The 26,909-nt window shown below is 43.4% G+C and overlaps 1 protein-coding gene across 1 annotated transcript in view; it reads left to right on the top strand.

Moving 5' to 3' along the window:
* Window positions 1–530: 530 nt before the first annotated feature.
* Window positions 531–26,909, top strand: part of WDR49 (WD repeat domain 49) — a 176,056-nt gene continuing 149,677 nt past the window's right edge. The window contains exons 1-2 of the mRNA XM_054983530.1: window positions 531–613; window positions 856–1,112. Coding sequence (XP_054839505.1) covers window positions 966–1,112 — 147 coding nt within the window. The 5' untranslated portion in view covers window positions 531–613; window positions 856–965. The remainder of the gene's footprint in view (window positions 614–855; window positions 1,113–26,909) is intronic.

Below are 26,909 nucleotides of genomic sequence, written 5' to 3' on the forward strand. Positions count from 1 at the left end.
AACTCCAGGCCCCACTTTGGGGTTGGTAAACCTAGACAGCACTGTAAGTCTTTGGCTCATCCCTGGGGCAAAAAATGTAACAAACCTAGCTCTTCCTTTGCTGTTTGACTACTTAGCAAGTCTAAAAATTTTGTACTCGCACAGGGTTACTGAGCTGCTCTCTGATTTGCAGAAATGCCATTCAACAACTTTGCAGATCAAAAGTTCATGAGTATTCCGTTAGCAGTCAGTGTACCTTTTGTGGTTGTGTGTGCATATCCATGCAAAATGTAAGCTACTCCCTTGTGCGGGAACTGCTTTCCTTGAAGGATCGGCTTCTTTAATTTGCCATGTCTCTGCCTTTCCTGGCTTGCTTTGTAAGATTCTCCCTAGCTCAATCCATTCTTTATTTTGACCACTGGACAGGAGAGGGAGGGAGCACAGCTTAGTAAGTGTTGTGTCACGTTGCTAAGAAACATTTGCAAGCTCTAAGGAAAGTCAGCTCTCTGAACAGCCCCATAAATACCCACAGTGTAAACTTTGTAGCTGGAAAAAAAAGTTGGAACTAATCAAGAGCATTCTGAAAAGATAATAGAATTTTAATCAGAATAAATACCAAGTTAATAGTGACAAGGTAAGCGAAATTGATTTTCTCTGGGTGAATAGATTCTATTACATTTACAGGAACAAACTATAAATTATTATCAATTTGCTTGATTCTATTTGTTTACTATTACTGTCAGTCACTTACGTTCTCCACTTTGCACGTGGTGGTCCAAGTTCAGTCAGGGCAAAATAAGAATTAAAGATTCTGATTGAAACTTACAGTTAGATCTTCTTTTTGTTTTCCCCTTGTAATCCTTTTGGACCTTCCAGAGACTTTACCCCATAAATTGGGGTAAGCTGTTGCACCAAGAAAGATTTGGGGAATGATACTTGGAGACTCATTGATGTATAGAAAAGCCAACTAAACCTTAGCAACAAACATGGCTTTTGCGCTAAGAAAAGCCATGGTTACCACCGAGGATCAACCTCTGAACCAGACTGACGATACAGGTGCAGCGAGAAGTGTGGAACAACTTGAAAGCAGATTGACTATTCACGATTTTATGAAAATGCAAGAACTTTTTCTGGTGAGTTTGTTTACAAGTTAAGTGGAAGGTTTTGGTTTTTTTTAATGCTTTTGAAATTTCACCTTATAAAAGGTCACATCTTTCCACTCACAGGGGAAACAGCAGATCAATGAGAACTTGTTGGGAAACTTACAAATATTTCTCTGTCAATGGATCCGTTCACCCATCCTTTTGTCAAATATGTATATGACCTAGAAAGCTTACTAACTTGTGGTCTACAACGATTAGTATAGTATTTTGTTGCACATGGAGAATGCTAGAATCCAGTACATTGAGCTTGTGGGCTCTGGATGGCTTATGTGATATTTACACACCTTATTTTTGCACCCTTCTGTACTTTGCATTTTTTTGAAGAGCTTCCTTTCTTCGGGGGGGGGGGAGGGGTTGCTATGAATCCAACCTAATCAAACAATAAATTTAACCCTAAACAAATGTTACCCCCTAAACAGTAAACATAATCATATAAATCCAATATTAACATCAGTGTTAACAAACTCACACCACAATAAAACTGTAGATAGAACAACAGCTAAAGGTAACTTAAGCCAACACCATCTGTAATGGCAATACAAAGCAAGAAAAAGCAAACAGAGGTTACCAAAGTACAGCATAAATCAGTCCAAGGAAAGCTGAAACATTTTGCCTAATACCTGAAAATGTTAGGCACAGAGAAAGAAGGAAGACATTCCAAAGCCAAGGGGCAGTCACCAGAAAGACCCTCATGACCAGAAACCTCACATCTGACAGTCGGGGGGGGGATATGAAGGGGATATGCATCTAGGCAGGATTATACATAGATCTGAGGTTATGGGGAACAGATGCCAGGTTAAAGGTACAATTTCTAGGCAAGTTTTTAACCCAAGTAAACTGAGACACTGAGGGCCAAACTACAAATGACGAATGGCACAGGTTGGACACTTGTCAGCTTCCTTCAAGTTTTGGCGGAATGTTGGACAAGTGACAGTTGAAAAGTCCATTGGACAGCAGTTGGAGAGCCAGGCTGCAAGACCAGGATGCCTACATTTCCCATCAAAACTTGAGGGAAGCTGACAAGTGTCCAACCTGTGTTACTCGTCACTTGTAGCTTGGCCTTCAGTCTGAGAAAAGAGCAGGTGATGGTAGTTTGTAATCTAAACACACCCAATAAGAGTCCAGGAATTGCGCTGATGAAAATAAATGGCTGCTTTCGGTTGTACCTTACATGAGAAAGAAAAACGGCATCCATCTGTTTTTAGAGGGTTGCAAAAGCCACAGGAGTGGAACGGCCTGGAAAAAAAAAAGTGTGCCTCTGAGCTAAGACTGCAACACAGCACAGAATGGCAGATAAATGCTAACAGAGCAGTGCTGTAAAAACGGAGGGGGTCCATCTGGCCTGAATGTTCGACTCAGAGGGCCCACGGGTGCCATTTGCTCTAAAAGCAGGAACTATCCTCAGAGGAAGCTTTTATAACCCACGGAATTGAAAAGCAGTGATGCTGTTGTAGTTGCAGGCACTCAGTAATGGGTCTCAGAGCAGACCGAGTGATGGAAATGTTCCTGGCTTTGCCTCTTCTTGTTCTGGCCATCAGCCAAGAGGGTAAAATTTTGGCCTAGCCTATAAAATTCAGGCCCGTTGGCACCCTACTTTCTAGAAATCATCTACTGTCTGCTGCTATTTTACTGACAATTATGAACTTCCCTTCTTTAAAAATGAAAATTGAGCAAAGGAATAATTCAGTCTTGTTGAAGATATTTAAGTTATCTGGAAAAGAACACAGAATTAGCCACAGACTTCCCCACAGCAGCAGTCCTTTCTGACTCCAGGAAGGTCCGTTTCTTGAGTTGTGGAACCCATGAGGACTAGCACAGGTTGGGAGGCTGCAGTGGGGAAGGGGACAAAACCCTGCCTCTTCTGTCAGTGTAGCTTTGCTGACAGAAAAAGGAGTGATTTTACTTCCTTCTATCACCCCCACAGCCTTTTGTCCAAACCCTTGTGGTTTTTAGTCCATGTGGGTCCAGTAGGGTTGCCAGCCTCCCGGTAGTGGCTGGAGATCTCCCAGAATTACAACTGGTCTCCAGGCCACAGAGATCAGTTCATCTGGAGATAATGGCTACTTTGTGGTGTGGATTCTATGGAACTATGCCATGACAAGGTCCTTTTCCCAAACCCCACTTTCTCCAGGTTTCTCCAGGTTTCACCCCCCAGATCTCCAGGAATTTCCCTGCTTGGAGCTGGCAACCCCAGGGTCCGGTGACCCTGGGAATAAACTTTCTCAGAGCGGGAAGAGGCGTTGTGGGGACACGGATTCAGGAAAGATCCACAAACCTTGCAGTTTGGGGGAACCAAGTCACTCTTTCTCTGAATCAACGTAATATTAGGGAACAGGGAACCTGCAGTCGCAACAATTCCAAGTAGCACTGCTGTGTTACTTTTAGTACTCTAACTCATTTTTATCCTAACCTTCTTCCAAGGAGTCCACTAAAAATGCATGGTTCTCCTCCTCCTCCATTATTTATCCTCACAACAGTCCAGTAAAGTAAGTTAGGTTGATAAGAGTTTGACTGGTGAAGGTCACCCACCAAGCTACACGGATGAGGGGAAGGTTGAACCCAGGTATCCTCATTCTGACAGCTAACTACCACACCACATTGATTTCTAATGTAAAGTATATGAGCTAAAGCAGAAAGCATTACTTCCTATACACCTAAGAAAATCCAGTGTTTAGCCACAAATCACAGTTCTCCTAGAAGAAACGTTTCTTGCAGCCTTTTCAGAAGATTTCCCGGGGGGGGGGGGACTCAATAACAGGTGGTGGCGCTTGGCCAATAATCCCTATAGATAACAGGGCTCAGGGGAGGGAGGCTGAAGGGTGACAGAAGGAAACACCTGAGACTGAAGGAGGGAGCAGCAAGGCAGTGTTTGTTTCTTTAAAAAAAGTAGGACAGCCAGCCCACTTTCCAAATTACTCCGTCTCTCTCAGCCAGCCATTTTCTAGGGTTGGCTGTAGTTAGAATTTGCCCAAATGGCTTGAGGGCTGATGCTGAGGACTGAGTTGACAGGAACTTTATCTTCCTACCTGGATCCATGTATCCATGAAATTACTGGATGGTTTCAGAGTAGAGTCTTTCACCTTTTTAAAAAAATACACATTCAAGAAGGGGACACAAATGAAGGCGTGCCAGTGCAGCTCAAATATCTGACTTAGGATCTGTTGTAGTCCCAGCTCAGAGTACAGTGGGAAGAATCAGAATTAAGAAAAGTCAAATTACTGTACTGCTTTAAATCTAGCCCTTTTATTTTTGACTTCTCATTACTGGGTTGGATCTTTTCTTTAACTGGATTGCTCCCCACATCCCCTTTGAACCCCGCAAAAGGCTACACAGAGGAGATCTATGTAGACAAAATGTCATGTGGCATGGGGTGGGTAGGGTTAACAGCTCCAGGTTAGGAAATTCTTGGAAATTTTGGGGGTGGGGCCTAGAGGGGGTGGGGCTTGAGGAGGGGAGGGACCTCAGTGGGGTGTTGTGCTAGAGTCCACCCTCCAAATCAGCCATTTTCTCCAGGACGACTGATATTTATGGCCTGGAGATCAGTTGTAATTCTGGGAGATCTCCAGCCCACACCTGAAGGCTGGCAACCTGGGGTGGGTGGGTTACAGTGAGGAAGGGAATTAAGTAGGACCACTTCTTTTCCCAGGGAAGATTTGATAGGCTCCACTCCTCTATTGCCCCAGTTATCTTACTTTATGGAGCTGGACCAATTTGGCAATGTTTGCTGCTATTACATTTCTGTCTCACCTCTTATTTGCTGGAGTACAGGTGTGGAGAAATATGGTGTACTTTGGTGGTCTGGCTGTACAGAGCCTTCACCAAGTTTGTAAAAGTTTTTTCTCTCTCTCGTTCAGCAAGAGGGGGGCGGGAATTTAATTTCTTTCTAGCCTCACCTAGCAATACTTTAGAAATACTAATGGCTTCCCTGGCCAGAGGCATTGAAATAGTTAGCTAAAACCTACCAGCTAGAAGTTGACTATTTAGAAGGGGACAGACACCTGGGAGAATTAAGAGGGTAGAATGTGTCTTTCTGAAATGTTCAGGAATGGCTTCTTTGACCCATAGGGGTAGGGCAACAGAGATAATAAAATTCCTAAGCATAGAGGGAGAGGGGTCTTTTTGGCTGATTCCATCTAGAGGAAAGGAGCTTCATACCTGGGTTTCTATGGAAGGCTGCCATTGCCATGTGGAGGGCTGCCTGCCTGAACAAAGACACCAAGGTAATGGGAAGCTTTTAGAACATTCTAACTTCTAAGTTAAAGAGGCTGCCTTAGAATAAGATCAACTAGGGCATGTACAAATTGAGGGAAATTGCATATTTATGCCTTTCTATACAGATGATGGCAATGACAAACTGTCTCTGAATGTCTCTTGCCTTGAAAACCCCATAAGGGGTCACCATAAGTCATCTGCAATTTGATGGTACCTCTCCCACACCAGGGGTCATTTCGTAGAAAAAGAGCTGGAGGAACTCATTAGCAAAACTCATTAGCAAAACTCATTAGCATATGCCACGCCCCTTGCCGTCACTGGAAATGTGTCATTAGCATAACTGATTTGCATATGCCACTCCCCCTGACATCACCTGTCCTGGCTGCTTTGGACCTAATTCTGAACATTCAGGGCTGAAATTGGGCTCAAAATGGCAATGGATGAAAAGGGGCCCAAAATGATCAGGACTGGGCCGCTGCTGAACAGGAGAGTGATCCACCACCCGTCAAGGGCCTGATCCGGGCCGTTTTGGCCCCAATCCAGGTCAAAACGGGCCCAAAATGGCCGAGAGTCAGGTGGGCGGGGCCAGCTGACATGTGACCTCTTTGGGGAACTGCCGGAACTGCGTTCCTGTGCGTTCCCCCTCGAAATGAGCCCTGTCCCACACATATATGCATACCTAATGGCACATTGTCTCATATTTTGCTCTGACCTGGAGAGCCCAGGCAAACCTAATCTAGGTTAGTAATTGGATGGGAGTCCACCAAGAAAGACAAGGGTCAGCTATGCAGAGGCAGGCAATGATAAACTACCTCTGTTAATCTCTTGCCTTGAAAATCCCACCAGAGGTCACCATTAAGTCAGCTACAACTTGATGGCACTTTCTGCCACCACCTTTCTTTTAGATTCCTTCCTTAATCTTTTGGTGTACTAAGACTATGCACATGAACATTTTATTTTTAACAAATGCTTTATCATTTAATGCTGGTAGTTGTTCTCTGTACCACATAGACCACCATTCAAACCTAGTATTTAAAACGGGCACCAGTTGGCAAGTTGCCAATCACCCAGTAATGCACAAGTGCAGTAAGCTATCCCCATGGTAACTAGTCACTGGGTAGTGAGAAACACAGGCACAAGGTGGGGTCTTAGAAAGACAGCACAAGGAAGGGAAGCTGAGAGGGTAAAAAAGGGAGTTGGTAAGGGAGAGAGAACCTCTGGGAGAGTGGTGCATTGCCGGGCAGAAACTCAAACTGCCCCTGTTGCTCAGACACCTCAGAGGGCACGACAGAGCAGTACCTGTGAGTCTGTGGGGCTGTTCTGCCACACCAGGTATGTAGAGTTCCTAACAGTCTCCCATCTATTCATTGACCAGACCTAGACGAGCTTGCCTTTGCAAGCCTGCTGCCTCATTTATCTTCAGACCCTACCCTGTTGTGCAGCATGGGTGCACAACAGGTAATTATTGCACAGATAAGGCGTTGCCATGTTATGGCAAAGCTCAAGCATTTGGAACATATCCCCAGGAGTCAATGACTACGAGCGTTTGCCTGCAGTGGAAGTGCTGGCACAGCCGGACTTTGGGGCAGAAGTCTGAGCCTCTGAGTCACGGGCTCAGCAGGAGGCTCCGCAAACCATATCTGTTGCTTTATATTTGAAGCATCCATTATAATCTAAAAGGGGGACCACATAAGACCATTAAGGCCAGAGTCTAAAATTACCCAGCTGTACCACTGTGCAGGAAGAGAGATGTTTGTCCTTTGATCTGGCCCTTTCTACATCCATATCACAGATGAAACGACATAGCGAGAAGACCTCAGATGTTAACCTACACCTCTGTAAGAGAGACAAGAAAGAAGATGAACACGAGCAGGACAAACATAACTTTTGATCTCTAATTACTGCAGCATGTCAGGCCTGTGGTTTAAATTGGGTCTAATTGAGATGATTGCCATCGCAATAGCTTCCCTTCCTCGAATTGCCCTTTTCCCCTCTGTGAGCTGGCCTGCTAATGGGAGCTGACGGCCTCCAGATATAGCATGCTGTATCTTGGCAGGAAACGAAGGGAACGTGGCTTGCATCCTTTGCTGAGCGGCAGCCCTAGACAAAGCAAGGTCAAGGAGGTGCCGATCCCTTCCCATGTCAGCTTCATCTTCCAGCTGCATTGTTACTTGGGTTTTGTGAAGAAAGCCTCTTCAGCTGAGCAGTGAGGGAAGAAATAAACCCCAAGAGGTCTTGTTTCTGAGCATTAATAGAGTGAGCAAAGCGTCATTTCCTCTGACAGATCAGTTCCAGATCACCTGCCATGTTCTCATTCAAGCATTGCCAACTCGGAGAATTTTTTGTGGGAACAGAAGTAGTTGTGCGTATGTGTTTGCTAATATGAAATGGTAAGAAACCTCTGCTCTATCACTGGCACTCAACATGGCTTATTCTGGAATGCTTTAGTGGGAATTAGGGTTGTCAAGTTACTTTTTTTTTTAATGCCAAAGCTCTTCTGCTATGTAATGAGAAAACCTTATATTAAGCTTTTTACCGTAGGGATATGTGGCAACAGGAAACAAACCCGACTTGCTCAATTTCTGTTTGGGGTGCAGCTGATAAAGCGTTTCTGCCAGAGAGAAATGTTGGTTGTGGAGAAACGCCATCTTGTGTGTGTAGGGTTTCCAAGTCCCTCTATTCTCCCGCTTTGGGACTTGGCACGTTTGGGACTTGGCACTTACCTTCTCCCAGGCCAGTTCAACTCTTCGCATGCCGTCTGTGTGGCGACGTCACTTCTGTAAGTGCCGGCCATGCAAGCGCTTCCATGCTTCACACACGGAGCTGATTCTGCCAGTTTGAGGCCCAAATCGGCCCCAGACGAAGCACAGAAACGCTCCCGCAGGCGGCACAATTACATCACTTATGGAAGTGACATCTCCACAATGGTGAGGAGCGCGTGCGCATGGCGTGCTCTCCTGAGGTGCCTGCTGGTGGCAGGCAAGCTCTGGGAGCTTGTCCCCTCCTGTTGATTGCCCAGCAATCAGTGGATGAGGGGGCAAATCCCCAGGAGTTTGCCCACCACTGGCAGGCACCTGGGAACTCTGTGTGTATATGGGATGGATGGGAGGAGACTATCAAACTTTAGGTAGGCCTAATCTCCTCCTCAACCCCCCCCTCCTGTTCCTAACCAGTAATGTGAAGGCAACTCCCTAGAGAGGACAGGAAATCCATTAAGGGGATGAGGAAATCAGCCCCAGAAGGCTGTAGGAGGGAGGGGCCAGTTCTGGAGGGAAAACTGTGAGTTGGGAGTCAGTCGGAGCTGGAGAGTGGGGGAGACGACTCTGAAGGGAAATGTTGGTCCAGCCTAACCCCAAGTAATGAAGTAAAGTGCCTGCCCTACATACCACCTAGATAGGGCATGAGCTGAGAAGAGGGAGAGAGATGAAGCATTTTGGTCAATGTTATTTTTATGTCTTCCATTCACTTCTGAGGTGCCAGTGAGTTTAAATGAATCCTTTGATGAAGGAGTGAAGTCCCTCTGTGCCACAAGGTTCCCCAACCACTTGGAAATGCTAGGAGAGGAGAGGGGTCAGGGAATCTCATGGAAGGGGAAAAGTGATGAGCCAGATAGTTGCCACCTCTCCAGGGGAGCCCCAAAGATTCCTAGGAAGCCCAGAGACAGATTTCTAGTGATGCCAGAGGGAGGTTAGGAGGCTGTCCTGCCTAACCAGCCCGAGACAGGGACAGTGGTGGCAGCAATACCCTGAGGCAGTGCAGTGAGACGGCCTCTTCAGGTTCCAGGGTAGGCAATGGAGGGGAAGGCAGAGCGGGGTCCACCAGCTGATGGAGGCCTGATCCGCCACATTGGTCATCCTTGCTGGGAATTTATTTATTCATTTATACTTCACCTTTCTCCCCAGCACTGCATAATTACTCTATTACACCACATCATTTTCTACTTAAGTAATACCATTTTCTGCAATGTATAACATATGTCTAATACTTTGTTTCAGATTACATTGCTTATTATATGTCTCAACCTATTGATTGCATTGATTTACACTGTGTAATCTGCCTTGAGTCTCAGTGAGAAAAGAGGACTACAAAAAATTAAATAAACATCTCCTTTTTAGGGAAGAGCAATCCTTACCTGTTGAGTAGCAATATTTTCTGTCCATAAAAAGCTAGTGTCTCTTTATCCAGATGTTACTATGTCCCTTTCCCTGAGGGCTGGGAGTTGTGCTGAATGTACTCAGTATGTGTGTGTGTGTGTGTATACCTATATCTATATATACACATATGTGTATATACAGATATATGTATGTGTGTGTGTGTGTATAAAAAAACAATACCTTCTTTGTACATTTCTGTTCCAGGTGACTTACAAATCATATAACATTAAAACACAGTCCCTCTCTTCACCCAAAAAAGTACACCCAAAGAATACAAAACCTGGACGTAACTATTCATAATAAAATGAACTGCTCAACATCCAGCTGCAAAAACAACATCAGCACTCAGGAAAGTTCTTTCTAAACAGATTCGGCCAGCAGGTCTCCCTAAATGCCACTGAAGCTGGAGATTCTTGCACATCCTATGGTTGACTGTTCTGTATCAAGCTAAGGGCCTGAGAGAAGGGTCTTTTTACATTGCAGATGACAAATGCATTTTCCTGGTTGAAGGAATAGAGAAGAGGAAAGGGTGGAAAGATCTAAACTGGTACATGGCTCATGCCAGGAGTGACAGCTGTTCTATCGGCCAGTGGGGAAGTCACCTAAAGCGCAGTCCTAAGCATATTTATGTATATCCCCCATTAAACTTAATAGAGTTTATTCCTAAGCAAACGTGTAGAACTGCAGCAGCTGTCTATTTTCTGCCTTTCCTCTGAGGAGCAATATCTGCCTTATGCACCTTCCACCTCAGACTGAATGTCAGTATTTTAGAGACATGTGAAATCTATCAGTGGGACAGAGCGCAAGCCATAGGAGAGTTTTAAATGGGAACAAGACTTTTATACGTCTGTCAAAAGCTTCTGTTTTCTCCATGAACCTGGCATGAAGTGAAAATGGTGATGTAGATGGAATCAAGTTCTGGGAATTGTTCAAACAGGCTGCCCTTTGACACGAGAGGAGTTTTCAAATTTTCTCCTTTAACTCAGTAGATTTGAACTAAATGTAGTGACACAGAATTGTGGGATTCAGCTTTGTTCTACCCCAGTTTATGGGTTTATTTTATATATTTATTTAAGAACATATACCCCACTCTCTTCTCAATGGGCATCCAAGGCAGCTTACAATGTTGTTCTCCCCTCCTACATTTTGTCTTCTCAACAACCACCCTGTGAAGTAGGTTAGGCTGCAAGATAATTACTGGCCCAAAGTCGCCCTGCAGTCTTCCATGGCAGAATTGGGATTCAAGCCTGGGTCTCCCAGATCCTAGTCCAATGCTGTAGCCACTACACCACACCAGCCCTTGGATGAGAGTGCCAATTGTTGCTTTATCCCAGTGTCTTTTGGTGTTAGGGCTGCCAGATCTGGCCTGGCAACCAGTTGGAGACTGGGCGGGGCTGTGATGGGGGGAGTAGCTACCATCCACAGTGATGTCACACATTTGGTGAGGATGTTTTTTTAAAACAAATTCTGCCAGCTGCTAGTATGCCAGCTTGCCTGTGGCAACCCTATTTGGCACAGCCTATGATGTTGCTGTGTCTAACTTAGTCTACAGACAAGTCCCTGTAATATAAATCAGACAGAGCTTTTGCCCTGCTATCTACCAGGAACAACATCTCTCCCAGTCCCCTTTTTTCTTCTGTTTAACATGGAGAAAAATTCTATCTGTCTGTGATTTCTGTTAAGCTGTGATTTTTAATTGGTCTTACTGTGAGTTCTCTCTCACATTTTTATCTCCAAGGAGTTCAGGCTGATACACATTTGTTCTGCCTGTTCCATTTTGTTATGATACCATTTCAGTTGGAATTTTTCTTCACTGTTCTTATGGTAAAAGCAGTTTGTGATCTCCTTTCCTCTCTCTGCATAGGCAAGATGAGTTTTTGCTCATTCAATCAATAGCTTTATGGGCATAACTGTGAAGTCCCAGCATGGTTGCATTTGGTGAATGCTCACTGTTCGGCTGATGACGTCTATGGCTTCTGAATGTAATAGACATTCCCACTGGCAGGATAAAACAGCCCCCACTGTTAATTCATGGGTGGATGCAAAAGAAATGGTAGCTGCCAGCAAGGGTAAAACAGAGAGCAGAATGTTTTCTTGAAAGGACTGATTTACTCTGCATACACTATCCTCTATTTCGTTTCCTTTTTAAAACAAAATTTAACACATTTTTAAATATTTTCCATCGATAATATATCAGCACCAATAAACTGAATGGCTCTTCCTTGGGGAACTGGAGAATGAGGGTTTTTTAAAATAGGTTCGGGGGTGGGGAACTTTCCAGCTGGAAGAGTAACTAAGAGCCAAGCTAAAAGTGACGCCTGACACAGGTTGGACACTTATCAGCTTCCCTCAAGTTTTGATGGGAAATGTAGGCATCCTGGTTTTACAGCTTGGCTCTCCATTACAGCTGCAAGACCAGGACACCTCCATTTCCCATCAAAACTTGAGGGAAGCTGACAAGTGTCCAACCTGTGTCAGGCGTCACTTGTAGCTTGGCTCTAAGTAATCCTGACACTGCCTTGGTAGATCTGTTGCCACCAAAGGAAGAGCTGTTATTTTTTAAAATTATTACAATTTTTTATTTGTAGTCCACCTTTCTCACTGAGATCCAAGGTGGATTATGTAAGGCAAGTGAATACAATGTAATCAATAGGCTGGACATCCACAGAACAAAAATACAATATGATCAACGGTTGGGACATTCAATGAAAACAAATACAGAGGTAGCCACAAATTTGAAAACTAGCATAACACTGAACACATAGATGAAACCTTTCTGAGTTAAAACTTAAGTAATTAACATGACATCTTTAGCAACATTGAACTTCCCAGTAGGAGCATATCTAGGTCAGCAGACAGTACTCAATAGCCTAGTCTACAGTCCCTGTCACTTGCCAAGGTATCGCTTTGAGCTATTGCTTATGAAACAGCCCTCTAATCTGGATAGAAAGCCCTCATGAATAATTCAGTTTTGCATAGTTTGCAGAAAGCCAGAAGAGTGGAAGCTTTCTGGACTTCCTCAGGCAGGCTGTTCATAAAGTGGGGCTTCCACAGAGGAAGAGTGAGAACGGGCTTAATTGCCAAAGTTTCAATGGTGGTTCATTGTATTACTTTAACATTTTATTTGGCTGTCACGCCAGAAACTTTTGGTTGAAAGGTGGGGGGTACTTTTGGCCATTCAAACTGTTACCACCTTTATTTTATTGGTATTGTGGATTTTAATTTTTTGTTCGCCATTTTTTAGTTTGGTCTGATCAAAAGTTAGGGCCAAAATATGTCAAATCGAAAAAAATGCCTCATCAGCTACACTTGAGCCTAACAGCAATATAAAGGAGCATGGGACTGTAAGACAGTTTCAGAAGGTCAGACCAGAACCAACAGGTTGAAATTAAAAGGATTTTCGGCTAAATGTTAGGAAGAACTTCCTGACAGTTAGAGCGGTCCCTCAGTGGAACAGGAGATGGTGGGCTCTCCTTCATTGGAGGGTTTTAAGAAGAGGCTAGATGGCCACCTGACAGCAATGCTTATTCTGTGAACCTAGGCAGATCATGAGAGGGAGGGCAGGAAGGGTTATATCAGTGCTTAGGTCTTGTGGCCCATTCTTACATGCCCAGGGTAATGCTGATCACCACTTTTGGGTCAGGAAGCAATTTCCCCCAGTTTGGCTATGGATCTTGATGGTATTTTGCCATATTCTGGGCATGGGGCAGGGGTCACTGGGTGTGTGTGTGGGGGGGGGAGTGAGTTGTGAATGTCCTGCATTGTGCAGGGGGTTAGACTAGATGACCCTGGAGGTCCCTTCCAACCCTATGATTCTAGGTAGGTAGCAGTACTGGTCTGTAGTAGAACAGCAAGATTGGGGTCTAGTAGCACCTTAGAGACCAACTAGATTTCCAGGGTCTACTTGGTCTTGAAGGCTCTAGGAATGTAGTATGACAAATATCTCATGCTGAGAACAAAATATCACAGAGCTCCAATGCAAACTTTCTAGCAGCATCTTAATAGAACAGAATATATGTGTTGTGCCAAATATACAATTAAAATGACTTTCCTATCTGGCAACAGCTTACATCTGAGAGCAATAATTTTCACTGCCGAGTCTTCAAAAGTATAAATGGAGCTGTCAGGTTGATTCATGAACTCTTTCAAACAGTTCATTTCTAGATACATTTTTGCAAATGGAGTCTTGCCAATCTAGTTCAAGCCTGGTGATGGAGTGGGCAGAATTCTAGATTGTACCATGTGGGGGTGTTTTTTTAAAAAAAATATTTTTCCCATGTCAGAACTTCCCAGTGTGTAGTAAGCTAGCTCATCAAGGAGAAAAGTTTATAAAACAGTTGTCTTGGAGGCAGGGGTGGACTGGAAGAAAAAACTGGCTCTGCCTACCAAAAGAGGGAGAAAGAATCAGCCCAGCAGCCCCACATGGCCTGGCTAGGCACCTCTTTTTCTGTGTGTGGCTCATCTGCACTGTTTGTTCCCTGCCTGACGCACAGCTGGACTAGGCCACACAATTTATTACCTGGCCAGGACTTTTCTCAGTGACCTTACCGGCTAATCTGCCCCTGCTGGGAGGTGATTGTTTATTATATGGAAGAGCATTTAAAAATGTATTTTTCTCTTTCACTTATTATGGAATACACAGGATAGGTCTGGGATCCCCACCTTGTGTGCCATATTAACAGTCACATGTGACTTGTAGGTTCTTCTCAATTCTGGTGTGTCCAATGCCCAATTTGGGTGATGAATGTAGTATTCATGGAACAAGAGTTCCAGCCCCCCTTTCCCCCCTTTCTCTTATTTGAAACAATCCTACAGGGCACTATTTGGCTGGATGAGGAAACCTGAAAGTGTCCATGTGGGTTTCCCTCAATGGGGCAAATAACAGATCCTCAAACCATTTTCAACGGAGTGAGAGGAAAGTGAAGCCTGTTGTCCATACATGCCACAGTTACAATTAGAATGTGATGTCACTTCTGGGTGGATTTAGGTAGGAAAAATCTTTTATAGAAAATTTTTATTGGTGAGTATACTTTTCAAATTCAATACATACATTCCCTCAATATCTAATTAACCCTATCCCCCACCCTTTTCCTCCCCACTCTCTATCGACTTCCAACAGCTTTCCAACCCTTACTCCCTCTTATTACTTGATAATTCCCTTAGTCTAAGCACATTCTAATTTTTTTTTCAGGTATTCTATCATATGTATCAAATATCCTATCAATATAACATGCTTCTATCAATTATACTATCAAATATTCTATCAGTATAATATGCATCTATCGATTATACTATCAATATAGTATAAATCTTATACCCCTCAATATAGCAGACCAGTATAATATAATATAATATAATATAATATAATATAATATAATATAATATAATATAATATAATATAATATAATATAATATAATATAATATAATATATAACAAAAGTCTTAGTTTAAACATATTCTATTTCTTTTAAACATATATTCTATCAAATATACTATTGTCATTATAATATGTATTAACACCCCTACTGTGCGCCCTGCCACCAATGTGGCACCGCACACAGCACCATACTGCACATTCATTATATAATATACAATCTGATCTACCAACATAATAGTATATATAGTATGCCCCATCAGTATATTTATTTAACTATTCCCTTATTCATATACTCTGAGAAAGGTATTACTTATCGTAATCTCCCTATCTTATTCTTTAAAAAATCAGTTCTAAATTTCACCCCTCTTCTGCTATGTTATAATCCAAGCTTAGATTAAAATAGATATAAATTCTTAATGGTAAAGTCACTTCTCTCTTCTGTTTAAAATGTCTTATTTCAAAAGTTCTCAAACTGCCACAGTTCTCCTTTCACATCCCATTTTATTTCCAAAAATTGTTTCAGTTTCGCCCAGTCCGCCAAATACTGTCCCGGATCTAGGTCTTTAAGTTTTCTTGTCATTTTATCCATCTCTGCCATGTACAGCAATTTGTAAATCCAGTCCTCTACAGTAGGTACTTCTTGCACTTTCCATTTCTGCGCATACAGTAATCTTGCTGCAGCTGTCATATAAAATAACAATGTTCTATTTTGCACTGGAACATTCTCCATTCTCAAGTTTAGTAGCAGCAGTTCTGGGTTCTTATTTATTTGGGTTTGTAACACCTCATTAATTACTTCTATTATATCTCCCCAGTACTGCTTCGCTACTTCACAAGTCCACCACATATGGTATAATGATCCTTCGTGCTTTTTGCATTTCCAGCACTTATCTGACATTAGGTAGGAAAAATCAAAGGCACGCTTATAGGATGGGGGAAGCCCATCTTGGCAGTAGTGCATGTGAAAAGAATTTAGGGGTCTTAGTAGATCACACGCTGAACATGAGTCAGTGATGTGATGTTGTAGCTAAAAAGGCAAATGCAATTACAGGCTGTGTCAACAAGAGTATAGTGTCCAGATCACGTGAGGTGATGATTTTTGTTTTACTCTGCTCTGGTTAGACTTCATTTGGAGTACTGAGTACAGTTTTGGGTGCCACAGTTTAAGAAGGATGTTGACAAGCTGGAACATGTCCAAAGGAGGGCAATGAAGATGGTGAGGGGTCTGGAGGCCAAATCTTATGAGAAAAAGTTGAAGGAGATGGGTATGTTTACCCTGGGGAGGAGGCGACTAAGAGGTGACAAAGCCCTCTTCAAGTATTTGAAGGGCAGTCACATAGTGGATGGAGCAGAGTTGTTTTCTGTTGCCCCAGAGGATTGGACCAGAAACAGCAGGTTAAAATTAAAGCAAAAGAGTTTTTGACTAAACATTAGGAAGAATTTCCTGACAGAGCAATTCCTCAGTGGAACAGGCTTCCTCAGGAAGTGGTGGGCTCTCCTTCCTTGGAGGTATGTAAGAAGAGGCTAGATGCTCATCTGACAGCTATGATGATTCTCTGTCTTAATATGAATGTACACAGATCAAGAAAGTGAGTGCATGAAGGGATGAGCCAGTGCTCGGCTCTCATGGCCCCACTTTGGGGTCAGGAAGGGATTTTCCTCCAGGCCAGATTGGCCAGGGATCCTGGAGGATTTTTGCCATCCTCTGGGCATAGAGCAGGGGTCACTGAGGGTTGTGGTGGTGGTGGTGGTGGTGGTAAGTTGTGAATTTCCTGCGTTGTGCAGAGGGCTGGACTAGACGACCCTTAGGATCCCTTCCAGTTCTATGTATCTATATTTCTACTACACAATGTGTGCATGGGAATTGAGGAAAACCTGCAGGTCACATATGACTGTTATACATAGGGTTGCCAGGAGATTTTGCAGGCAGTACCTGGGGAGGGTGGAGTTTCAGTGGATGTGAGGACACATCTCCTGTGAAGTTTCCTTAGTCTCTATGGGTCTTTAGAGACTTGGGAAAAATCAAGAGCACTACAGAAATGTGATGTTACTTTGGGGTGGATGTCTTGAGAATGTGATGTCACTTCTGGGTGACACACTAGGAATCCCTACAATCTTTGTGAGAGACTGGGAGAATTCCTAGGGTGTCACCATTGACACTGTCCCCATCCCCTTTTTTCTCTCACATCGTTGGAAGTAGAGGATTTGGACCAAGGGAGAGGCATTACCTGCTGTGAGTGGGCAAATGGCAAGCCTAGTTATACAAGTCTCAGAGCCAAACTACAAGTGACGCCTTACACAGGTTGGACACTTGTCAGCTTCCCTCAAGTTCTGATGGGAAATGTAGGCGCCCTGGTTTTACAGCTTGGCTCTCCATTACAGCTGCAAGACCAGGATGCCTACATTTCCCATCAAAACTTGAGGGAAGCCGACTAGTGTCCAACCTGTGTAAGACGTCACTTGTAGTTTGGCTCTCAGGCTGGGGACCCCAGACCTATATACTCCGTAATGAGCGAAAATCTGATATAGTCCAAAATTCTGCTGCCCTGTTTTGAATCATGCATAGATCAGAAGCTTGCAGTAAGTAGAGGAAACGCTTATTCAAGGGTATAATAAGATGCTCCGGGCACAATAAAAAGTATTTAAGTTTTAGGGAAAGATTACTAATGATGCAAATGCTGCTGAGGAGAATTACGGAATCAATTTGATACCCCCCCCCCCCGCCCCATGTAAGATAAGCATCTGTTGCAAAAGTCAGGTCGCCGACTCATTAGTTGATTTTCCAGCTGTACGATGGATTGAAAATAATCTATATCCTACATTTCTACTTTAAAACATGACTTATTGTCAAAACTTGTCAACTACCCAGGTGGATAGCAGTTGTAGGTCTACAGCTGTGTAACTACTGTCTCTGTGTTTCACTGTCTCTTTGTGAACTTCGGGTTATCATGAGCTGGCTCCTGTTCTTGAATAAATTTATTTTTCACTGATCACTGTATCCATGTTCCTGAACTGCCACTACACTCCAAAGGAGCTATCTGTATGGCGCTGCTGATGGTGCTGGATGAAGACCCAGGTTTCACTCCCCAGCCTGCCATAAAACTTGCAAGGTGACTTGGGGGCCATTCGCACTGTCGCTGAGCCTAAACCCACTTCACAGGGTCGTTGTGAGGATAAGATGAAAGTGGGGAGAACGGCACTCTGAGTACCTTGGAGAATGAGATAAAAATCTACACAGAGAGAGAACATCCTCTCTCTTAGGTCCCTGACTAACCATTGAAGGCACTGGCACTTAAAGATAGGGTTGCCAGGTCCCCCGACTGACCTGGCGGAGATCAGGAGCCTGGCACCTACTTTGCAGCATCCCTGTTTTTGTTTTTGCATGTGATGATGTCACTTCTGGGAAGTGACATCATCGTGCAAGTCAAAGGGTGGCCTGGAACCGCGCCCGTGCTAACCAGGGGGCTGAATTGGCCCATTGTGGAGCATGATTCAGCCTGAATTGGGCCTGCTGTGAGTGCAATTCGGCCCTAACCAGGCCACAGTGGACGCAGAAATATGCCACACCACCTGGGGGTGCTGCTTGGGGGGGCGCCCTGGGAAGCGCCCCCCCACTGGCCAGGTAAGGGGGGGAAGGGTGGGAGCAGGGGATCCCCTGCCCCGAGCATGGCACCCCTACTCGGAGAAGGCTTTTAGAATACCAGTGCATTGAAAATTGGCTCCATATGAAGGCCACATTAAATGGCTCCCTGACTGTTTCTTCATGTTAAGTGTGTGGTGACTTGGCTTGACAACAGGGCTTTTTCTGTGAGGAAAACTTCTCAATTATTTCTTGAAGCTGCTGCATGGTGTTGAGGCAGCCAGTGTGGCAAAGTGGCTTGCATGTGAGGGCCCTGGGAACAACACCCTGTTGGTATACTGCAGGATTATTCAGAATCAATCATAAATCTCTGGTGTATTCAGGCATGGAACATATTGTTGCATTTGGGGCTCCCTTGCTACATTTGCAGATGGGTATATCAACTGGATGCAGAAATGCTGAGAATCATTGTGGTGTAGCAGTTACGGTGGTAATTAGGATTTGGGAAACCCAGGTTTGAATCCCCACTCTGCCGTGGAAGCCTACTGGACAATTGTGAGCCAGTTACTCTCTTTCAGCCTGACCTACCTCACAGGGTGGTTGTTGGGAGGATAAACTTGGAGGAAAGCAGAACAATGTTGTAAACTGCTTTGGGTTCCCATTGGGGAGAAAAACTGGGTATAATTAATATAAACAGGCACATCTGCACTGCAACATGCATGGAGCCTGATGTAAGTACTATAGCCTCCATTGAGGATGTGAACGCACATCTTCTAGTGCCCTGTTCAGCGGCCTATGAGTTGTTTTTGCCATCTATCTGTACTGCACTCCATGAATGTTTTGCATCTGTAAGCAGGGCAAGGAAGTGGTGGAACTCAGTAGGTTGCCTTCGGAGAAAATGGTCACGTGGCTGGTGGCCCCGCCCCCTGATCTCCAGACAGAGGGGAGTTTAGATTAACTAAACTCCCCTCGGTCTGGAGATCAGGGGGCGGGGCCACCAGCCACATTACCATTTTCAAGAGGTTCCGGAACTCCGTTCCGCCGTGTTCCAGCTGAAAAAAGCCCTCTCTGTAAGTCTTTTCACAAATGTCATTCCTTCAATATTGTAGTGATAAATATGCAAGCAGCTCAATTGTCTTGAGCACAGGCTGGTATCCCCTTTATGAAAGAACCATTTCCACAGGTATCCTTCTTAGCCTCTGAGGGAACAAATGGTTGAAATGCAAGACATTTCACCAGGGAGAAATTTCATCTACATGGGGTTTAAAAAAAAGAAAAAGAAAAAGAAAAAAAGGAGTAGAAACTCTTCTGAAAAGACACACACAGAAAGGTACTCAATACCCGAGATCAAAAGAAAAAAAAGAGAAACAATCGTCCTGAATTATGTACAAAGGAATGATTACACATCACAAGGAGTGACGTAAGATGTGAAAAATGCAAGAATAGATGATACAATAATATGATGACCCTAGAAACATCATTCAATATATTGTACAATGGCAGTGCAACTAATCAAAACAGCTAGTATGAAAATATAAAGTATAAAGTATGAGAAGATACAGTAAAAGCAGAGATATCAAATTACAAAAAGATGAATAATAATTGACAGTCTGCCAGCGAGTTAAGTCCTTTTTCGTTATCCTCTTCAGAATGCTTTATCATTTGCACTCTGACCTTGCGCTGATGTTATGGTCAGTTGGTTATATCAGCCAATAATGGAAGAAAAGAATATGAAAAATAAATAGAATTCAGAAAATATCAGAAACCTATATAAACCTAAGATAGCAAAGAGGCCCAGGTGTTTGTTTCTCTTTTTGCCTTTTGACCTCTAGTATTGAGTACTTTTCTGTGTGTTTTTTAAAAATTGAAGAGAAGCTGTTCTTTATTAGCTCTGAGATTAGGATTGCAGTTGTATGTAAATATGTGATTCTACAGATGGAATGACTCCAAGAATGTACAAGGAGAACATGGAGTATTTTCTGTCTTGTTTAAGTTATTCTCAAATTAGGGGGGTTTATTTGCATCTGTCAATATTTATAACAACAACAACAGTTCATTTGTATACCACTCTTTTGGACAAGTTAGGGCCCACTCAGAGCAGTAAACAAAGTCAGTGTTATTATTATCCCCATACTGCAGTTTGAATAGCTAGGGCTGAGAGGCATGGCTTACCCAAAGCTACCTACTCAGTTCATGGCAGAACTGGGATTCAAACCAGCAAACTACTTAAGCATTTTGCTACACCAGCTCTCCTTGCAAATACATGATTGATTAGAGCTAGGACTAAACTAGCTAGGATTGGAGCTAGGGCTAAGACCAAGTCTCCCCCCTGTGTTGACCCATATCTGGCTTCTACCATGTTCATGGAGAAAGAAGGACAAAATGTGGCTTGAGTATCATATACGATGCCAAAGCATTTGAGAAGCTGGAGACTGGCGGGGGCAGGGGAGAGGGAATCCACATATCAGGTTGGATCCAGGAGTCTTTTTCTGCCAGTGATTTCCCTTTCCATTGTAGACTTTTTTCTTTGGAGGAGACAACATTGGAATATTATGGAGTTTTTGTAACATTTGATTTGGTGGTGGTGGTGGAGAATGCCCTCAAGTCAGATTTGATTTATGGCGACTCCTGGTGGGGTTTTCATGGCAAGAGATTCACAGAGGTGGTTTGCCATTGCCTGCCTCTATGACCCTGATCTTTGCTGTAGGTCCTCCATCCAATTACTAACCATGGCTACCCTATTCAGCTTCTGAGATCTGATGAGATCAGGCTCACCTGTGCTATCCAGGTCAGAGTTAACGTGATTTATTTAACCAATAAACAAGCATAACATAGATGAGGCCAAAGGAATCCTTCAACAGCTAGCAGAGTCTCTAGTGCTCATCAGATCCCCAAAGAAAGAGTGATCTTGCACCCCCAAGTGCTTCCCTTTATGGTCCTTTGACCATGCTGTTTATGATGTTTTTCTTCACATATAAGTTCATGTCTAGTGAGGACTCACTGCATACATGGGATGAAGAAGGCTTTAGTCCACAAAAACTTATGCTGTAATGCAATCTTGTTAGTTGTGAAGGTGCTAAAATGTCTTGTGTGTTTTTACCTTCAGCCAGTTTACAGATCTCTGGCTTTCTCTGTTTCCAAATCAAAAATGGCTGCTGCTTTACTCTTCTGCATGAGGATTGCCAGCTCCAGGTTGAGACATTCCTGGAAATTGGAGGGGCGGGGGGGGGGATCCTGAAGAAGGTGGAGTTTGGGAAGGGATGGAACCTCAGTGGGGTATAATGCTGTAGAGTCCACTCTCCAAAGCAGCAAATTTCTCCTGGAAAAATTATCTCTGTCGTCTGGAGATCAATTGTAATTCCAGGAGATCTCCAGTTACCACCTGGAGGATGACAGCCATATGACTCACACACATACACACACCTGACTGTCCTCCACAATTTGGGCTGGGTGGCCACCTTTTCCTAACTCTAATGGATATTAGAACAGAGCAATCTGAAGGCTGTCTCCTAAAAACGAGCACCCATGGAAGAAACATCCACTGCAGTTTTTAAAAATGACATTATTTTGTCATATGACCTGTTTCCCACTATGTGTGTGTCATTTGCAACAAATCTATGGAAATCAATCAGTTCAAAATGCTTGAATAGCACGTTCACAACACTGGCCAAGGATCTGTTTCCTCTAATATATCCAGGGTCATATTTAAACCAATCCTCAGCCTTGAGTATCTCTAAAACCAGGCCTTTCAATTTGCAATAATGCCTTGGTTCTGGCTTCATTGAACAGCTGAATCTGTGGTGCTTGAAAAAGGTATGGTAGATCATACAAAATCTGTCAAACAGGCAGCTTTAAACAGATGGACAATACAAATAATTAAAAAAGGCTCTTTGAAAAAGTTCAAGGAAGGATCACTTGAAATTTCAAAGGCAGAGATAACAAAGTGAGGGAAATCTGAAGGAAAAAAATCTGTTCAGTCTGTAGCTGTGTCTCAAATTCCTTCTGATGTCTGGATGAGTGGAACTGGCAGGAAAGATCTTGGCCAGGATCCAAAGAGTGGTGTGCACAAGAGATTTTCAGTCTCTTTTTTCTGATGGCAGTGACCCCCTTTGTCCTCCTGCAGACCCCTGTAAGAGAAGAGATTCTCAATAGCAGCAAAATCAAAAAGAGTCCGGCAGCACCTTTAAGACTAACCAATTTTATTGTAGCATAAGCTTTCGAGAACCACAGTTCTCTTTGTCAGATGCATGGAGGGCAGAAAGAAACTGGTCAAATATAGAGGAGGAGAGGGGAGGGGAGGAGGAGAGGAGGGATGTAAACAACTCCTTACATTTGGATCAATAGCAGCATTCCATGATCCACAAAGACCTGTAATGTGAAGAAAAACAGTCAGACCCTCCTCCCATACATTTTTTAATGTGGCTTGTAGAATTGCCATCTATCAGATATTATATGAATTTGTGTAGAATTTATTTTGTGTTTTTGTCCGGTAGCTTGTTGAATAAAACAGTTGGAGGGGCTATCTTTTTTCCCTGTTAACTCCTCCCGCGGATCTGCTCTATGCTTAAATTCTCCTGCCTAAAACCTGCTAGGTTCCACCACTAACCTGTCCCAGACCACCAATCTCCTCCCCTGACCTACCCGAAACTCACCAGGTTCCACCACTATACCAACCTAAACCTTTCCCTTTTTCTGTCCGCTGTTTCAACTTTGGTTGCACAGACTGATGACGTTTCTTTTTTTAGAAAAAAGAAAATCACAAAATGGCAACATGATAGGCCTGCTGTTTGCACATGCTTCTTCTTGGACAGCCAGTGTGGTGTCATGGTTAGAGAGTTGGACTAGGATCTGGGTGACCCAGATTCGAATCCCGACTCTGCCATGGAAGTTTGCTGGGTGACCTTGAGCCAGTCACACAGTCTCAGACTAATCCACCTCACAGGGTTGTTATGAGGATAAAATGGAGGAGAGAAAAATGATGTGCACCACTTTGGGTCCCCTTTGGAAAAGGCAGGATATAAATGACACAAATAAATAAATATCATATGTGGATTGCACAGAATTAGAGTTCCATACTTGGCTTTAGCACTCATAAGCTTGGCTTTGTGTAAGATTCTTGAAGGATTGGCTCGCCATTTTGATGATGGATTGCTTTGACAGGTCTAGTAGTCTAATGTTTCTCTGAAAGATTTCTGCTACTTTGGGAGACTCATCAGCCATTGGCAGTTTCCACACATCCTTAAAGGGATGGCCCCCACACACTGAATGCTGGCAGCTTTTCTCCTTCATTCCACATGTCTCCAATTTCAAAGCGGTAGCAGGCTGTTTGGCTTCTGTTTTTTCGGTGCCTTTTCAGGGACGCAGGAAAGTGCGGGAAATTGTATCCTCATAAAAGTCACCGTCAACCCCCCCCCCCTGCTACCGCTTTAAAATTGGAGATGTGTTGAGTGAAGGAGAAAAGCCACCAGCATTTGGTGAGTGGGCCGTCCCTTTAAGGATTTGTGGAAATGGCCATTATCTCTGGATAACTTTTATTAAGCAAAGCTTACCTTCTTTAGTTCACACAAGTAGTAAGTTTTGTTATTTTCAAGATGACAGTCATGTTGGTTATGTTACTGAAGGGTGAACCCAACTGAACTGCATGTGCAATGGAGGGTGTTTTTTTGCCCCCTCCTGTAGCTGCCCTTCAATTCCCCTCTCATGCTGTTCCTGGGGGTCTCCTATCTCCCAGGAAGAGGTGCAGTACTGGGAGGGGGCATTTGGGCTTCAGTGGGAGGGTGAGTTGGACACATTTTAGACAAGATCCAACCTGGAGTCATCTCACGAACAACAACCCTAATGACTTGCTATATCTCATAACCCCCAACACAGCCATCCTACTGGTAACAGAAAAACTAGTGCTTATGAACTAGAGAAGGTTCATTGGCTTCTTCAAAGAATGTCTGAAACTTATTGCTAGATTTTCCCAGCTCTGCTACCCAAGAATCTTTTAATTGGAAATGCTAGAGGTTGAAAACTGGGAGCTGCTGGATGCAAGACCTGGGCTCTACCACTGAGCAATGGCCAAAGGAGGAGCCTTCAACCATTACTAAAAATCATTTAGGAGGGTTGTGGCACAGTGTGGCTGAGCACCTGCATTGCAAGCAGAAGACCCCAGGTGCAATCCTGAGCATCTCCAGCTAAAATAATCAGCTAATATCTGATGTGCAAAATCTCTTCCTGAGGCCCTGGAGAATTGCTGCCAGGCAGAGGGGACATTGCTGACCTTCACAGGCCAAAGATCTAATTGAACATAAGGCAGCTTCATGTATTCATGCGCCTTTAAATCCTCACATGGAATTTTGTAAAGCAAATTTAATCATTATAGCTGGAATTTATGCACCTTCATTGCCTTTAATATTTGTTAAGAGTATAGAAATAGTTATATTTTGTTTGGTAGCAGAGTGGTAGCAGAGTTACCCAGAGTAAACCAGTTAAAAGTGTTTTCCCCAACATGTAGTAAGGAATCCTCAGGCAATCACATTGTAGAAAATATAGCACAGTTTATTGAGGTAGATTCCATTCATGGAGTAGAAAGAAAGAGTCCTAGTCTAAAGAGTTACTTTCCCTATTTACCACAGCCAAATGCAGCAAGGCTGCATGCGGGTGTGTAGATGAGGCCTTCATGGAAGAAGCTCTGAAGAAAACATCCTTCTCCTTTGAAGGCCATGAAGCAAGGGGGAAAAAAGAGTCTCACAAGAGACACAGAGACAGAGGAGGAGTCAGGAAGTGTTCCCACCTTAGGCAAAGAGAAGCAGCTTACTATCAAGAGAGTTACACATACACACAGAGAGACATGTAGCCCCCGCCCCGCTCAACAATGTCCAAGGCATGTTGAGTCTCCTGTTCCATCAAAGAGGAGATTTCACTGAGCTAATTTTTCTTTGGGGAAGTCAGCATTGGAATCTTACTGGATTTTTGTAACATTTGCTTTATTTACTAATAAACAAACAGAGCACAGATGGGGCTAAATGGGCCCTTCAATAGCTAGCAGTTTCTAGTGCATGTCAGATCCCCAGAGAAAGAGAGATCCTGCATCCCCAAGTGTTTCACTTTAGGGTCCTTTGACCATGCTGGTTATGATTTTTTCCCCTTCCAAACCTCATATATAAATGCCCGTCTAGTGGAGACCCGTTGCATGCATCTAATGAAGAGGGCTTTAGTCCACAAAGGCTTATGCTGGAATAACATCTTGTTAGTCAGAAGTCTTATTAGACGAGAGTCCTGTTTGTTTTATACCTTCCGCCAGTTAACAGATCCATCTGCTTTCTCTGTTTCCAAATAAAAAATTGCAGCTGTTTTACTTTCTCACACACACATACACACCCAACCTTCGTCCACAGCTTGGTCTGGGGGTGGGGAGGTCACCAAGCTAATGGGTACTTGAGCAGAGCAATCTGAAGGCCATCTCCTAACAATGAGCTACTTATCAGGAAACATCCACTGCAGTTTTTTTTTTTTTAAATGACATTATTTTGTTATAGAACCACGTTCCCAGCAGGTGTGTCACTTGCAAAAAATCTATGGAAGTCAACCATTTCAAAAATACTTGGTTAGCAAGTGCACAATGTCAGGATTTACTCCACAAAAACCATGTTTCCAAGGCTTTCAGATGGGCCAAAACTCACCCCAGATTGAGTTCTGGAGTCACAGGTTGAATCCTACCAACATTTCCACTTGATCATACCCCATTTCGCTTTCACTGCAGCTCCCAGCCATGTGGGTCACATGATTCCCGGAATGGCCGCTTGGGTGGTCAGAAAGGGCCCCCGCTTCCTTCTTTCGCTAGCAGAAAAGCTGTTAGGATCCAGCCCCCAAAACGTGATGCTTAAAAGTTTAAAATTAACACTGACTCAATATAGATGCCTATTACCAATTTTTTTTTAAAAAAAGCAAAACAAGATTTAAGAGTCAGAGCGTGATTTTCATTCTAAGATATTGTTTCATTAAAGTACTATATGAAACAGTGGGATATAGAGAGTGTTGAAATAATAATGGGATTTTAATGTAAAAATTAATTAAACCTGATTTTCCGCAAAGTTATCGTGGTGTTACACTTCAGATTCCACCCCCTCCTCTGTATTAAGTGCAAGAAACTGAAGTGCTTTTTTAAATGTCTGCTTTCAGTTAACTAATTACAATGGAGGATCAGGACGAGACTTCTATACATAACATGTCCCTTTCCCCTCCCCTAGTGCTTTCATTTCTTAATCTGAAAAGATGCAAGAAAGTTTTCCTTAAAAAATGCCCCAAGGAAAAAAATGGATAGGGTGATTATTAACTAGGATGAAGAATCTTGCTTCTAGCAAAAAAATCATTATTACCTCAGCTGATGGAATCAGTTTGTGGCCTCAGGTCTTTGCAACAACAGAAAGTGCTTTATAATCAGCTACCAAAGCAGGGGG

Source organism: Eublepharis macularius, chromosome 6, assembly GCF_028583425.1.
Source record: "Eublepharis macularius isolate TG4126 chromosome 6, MPM_Emac_v1.0, whole genome shotgun sequence".
Classification (NCBI taxonomy): domain Eukaryota; kingdom Metazoa; phylum Chordata; class Lepidosauria; order Squamata; family Eublepharidae; genus Eublepharis; species Eublepharis macularius.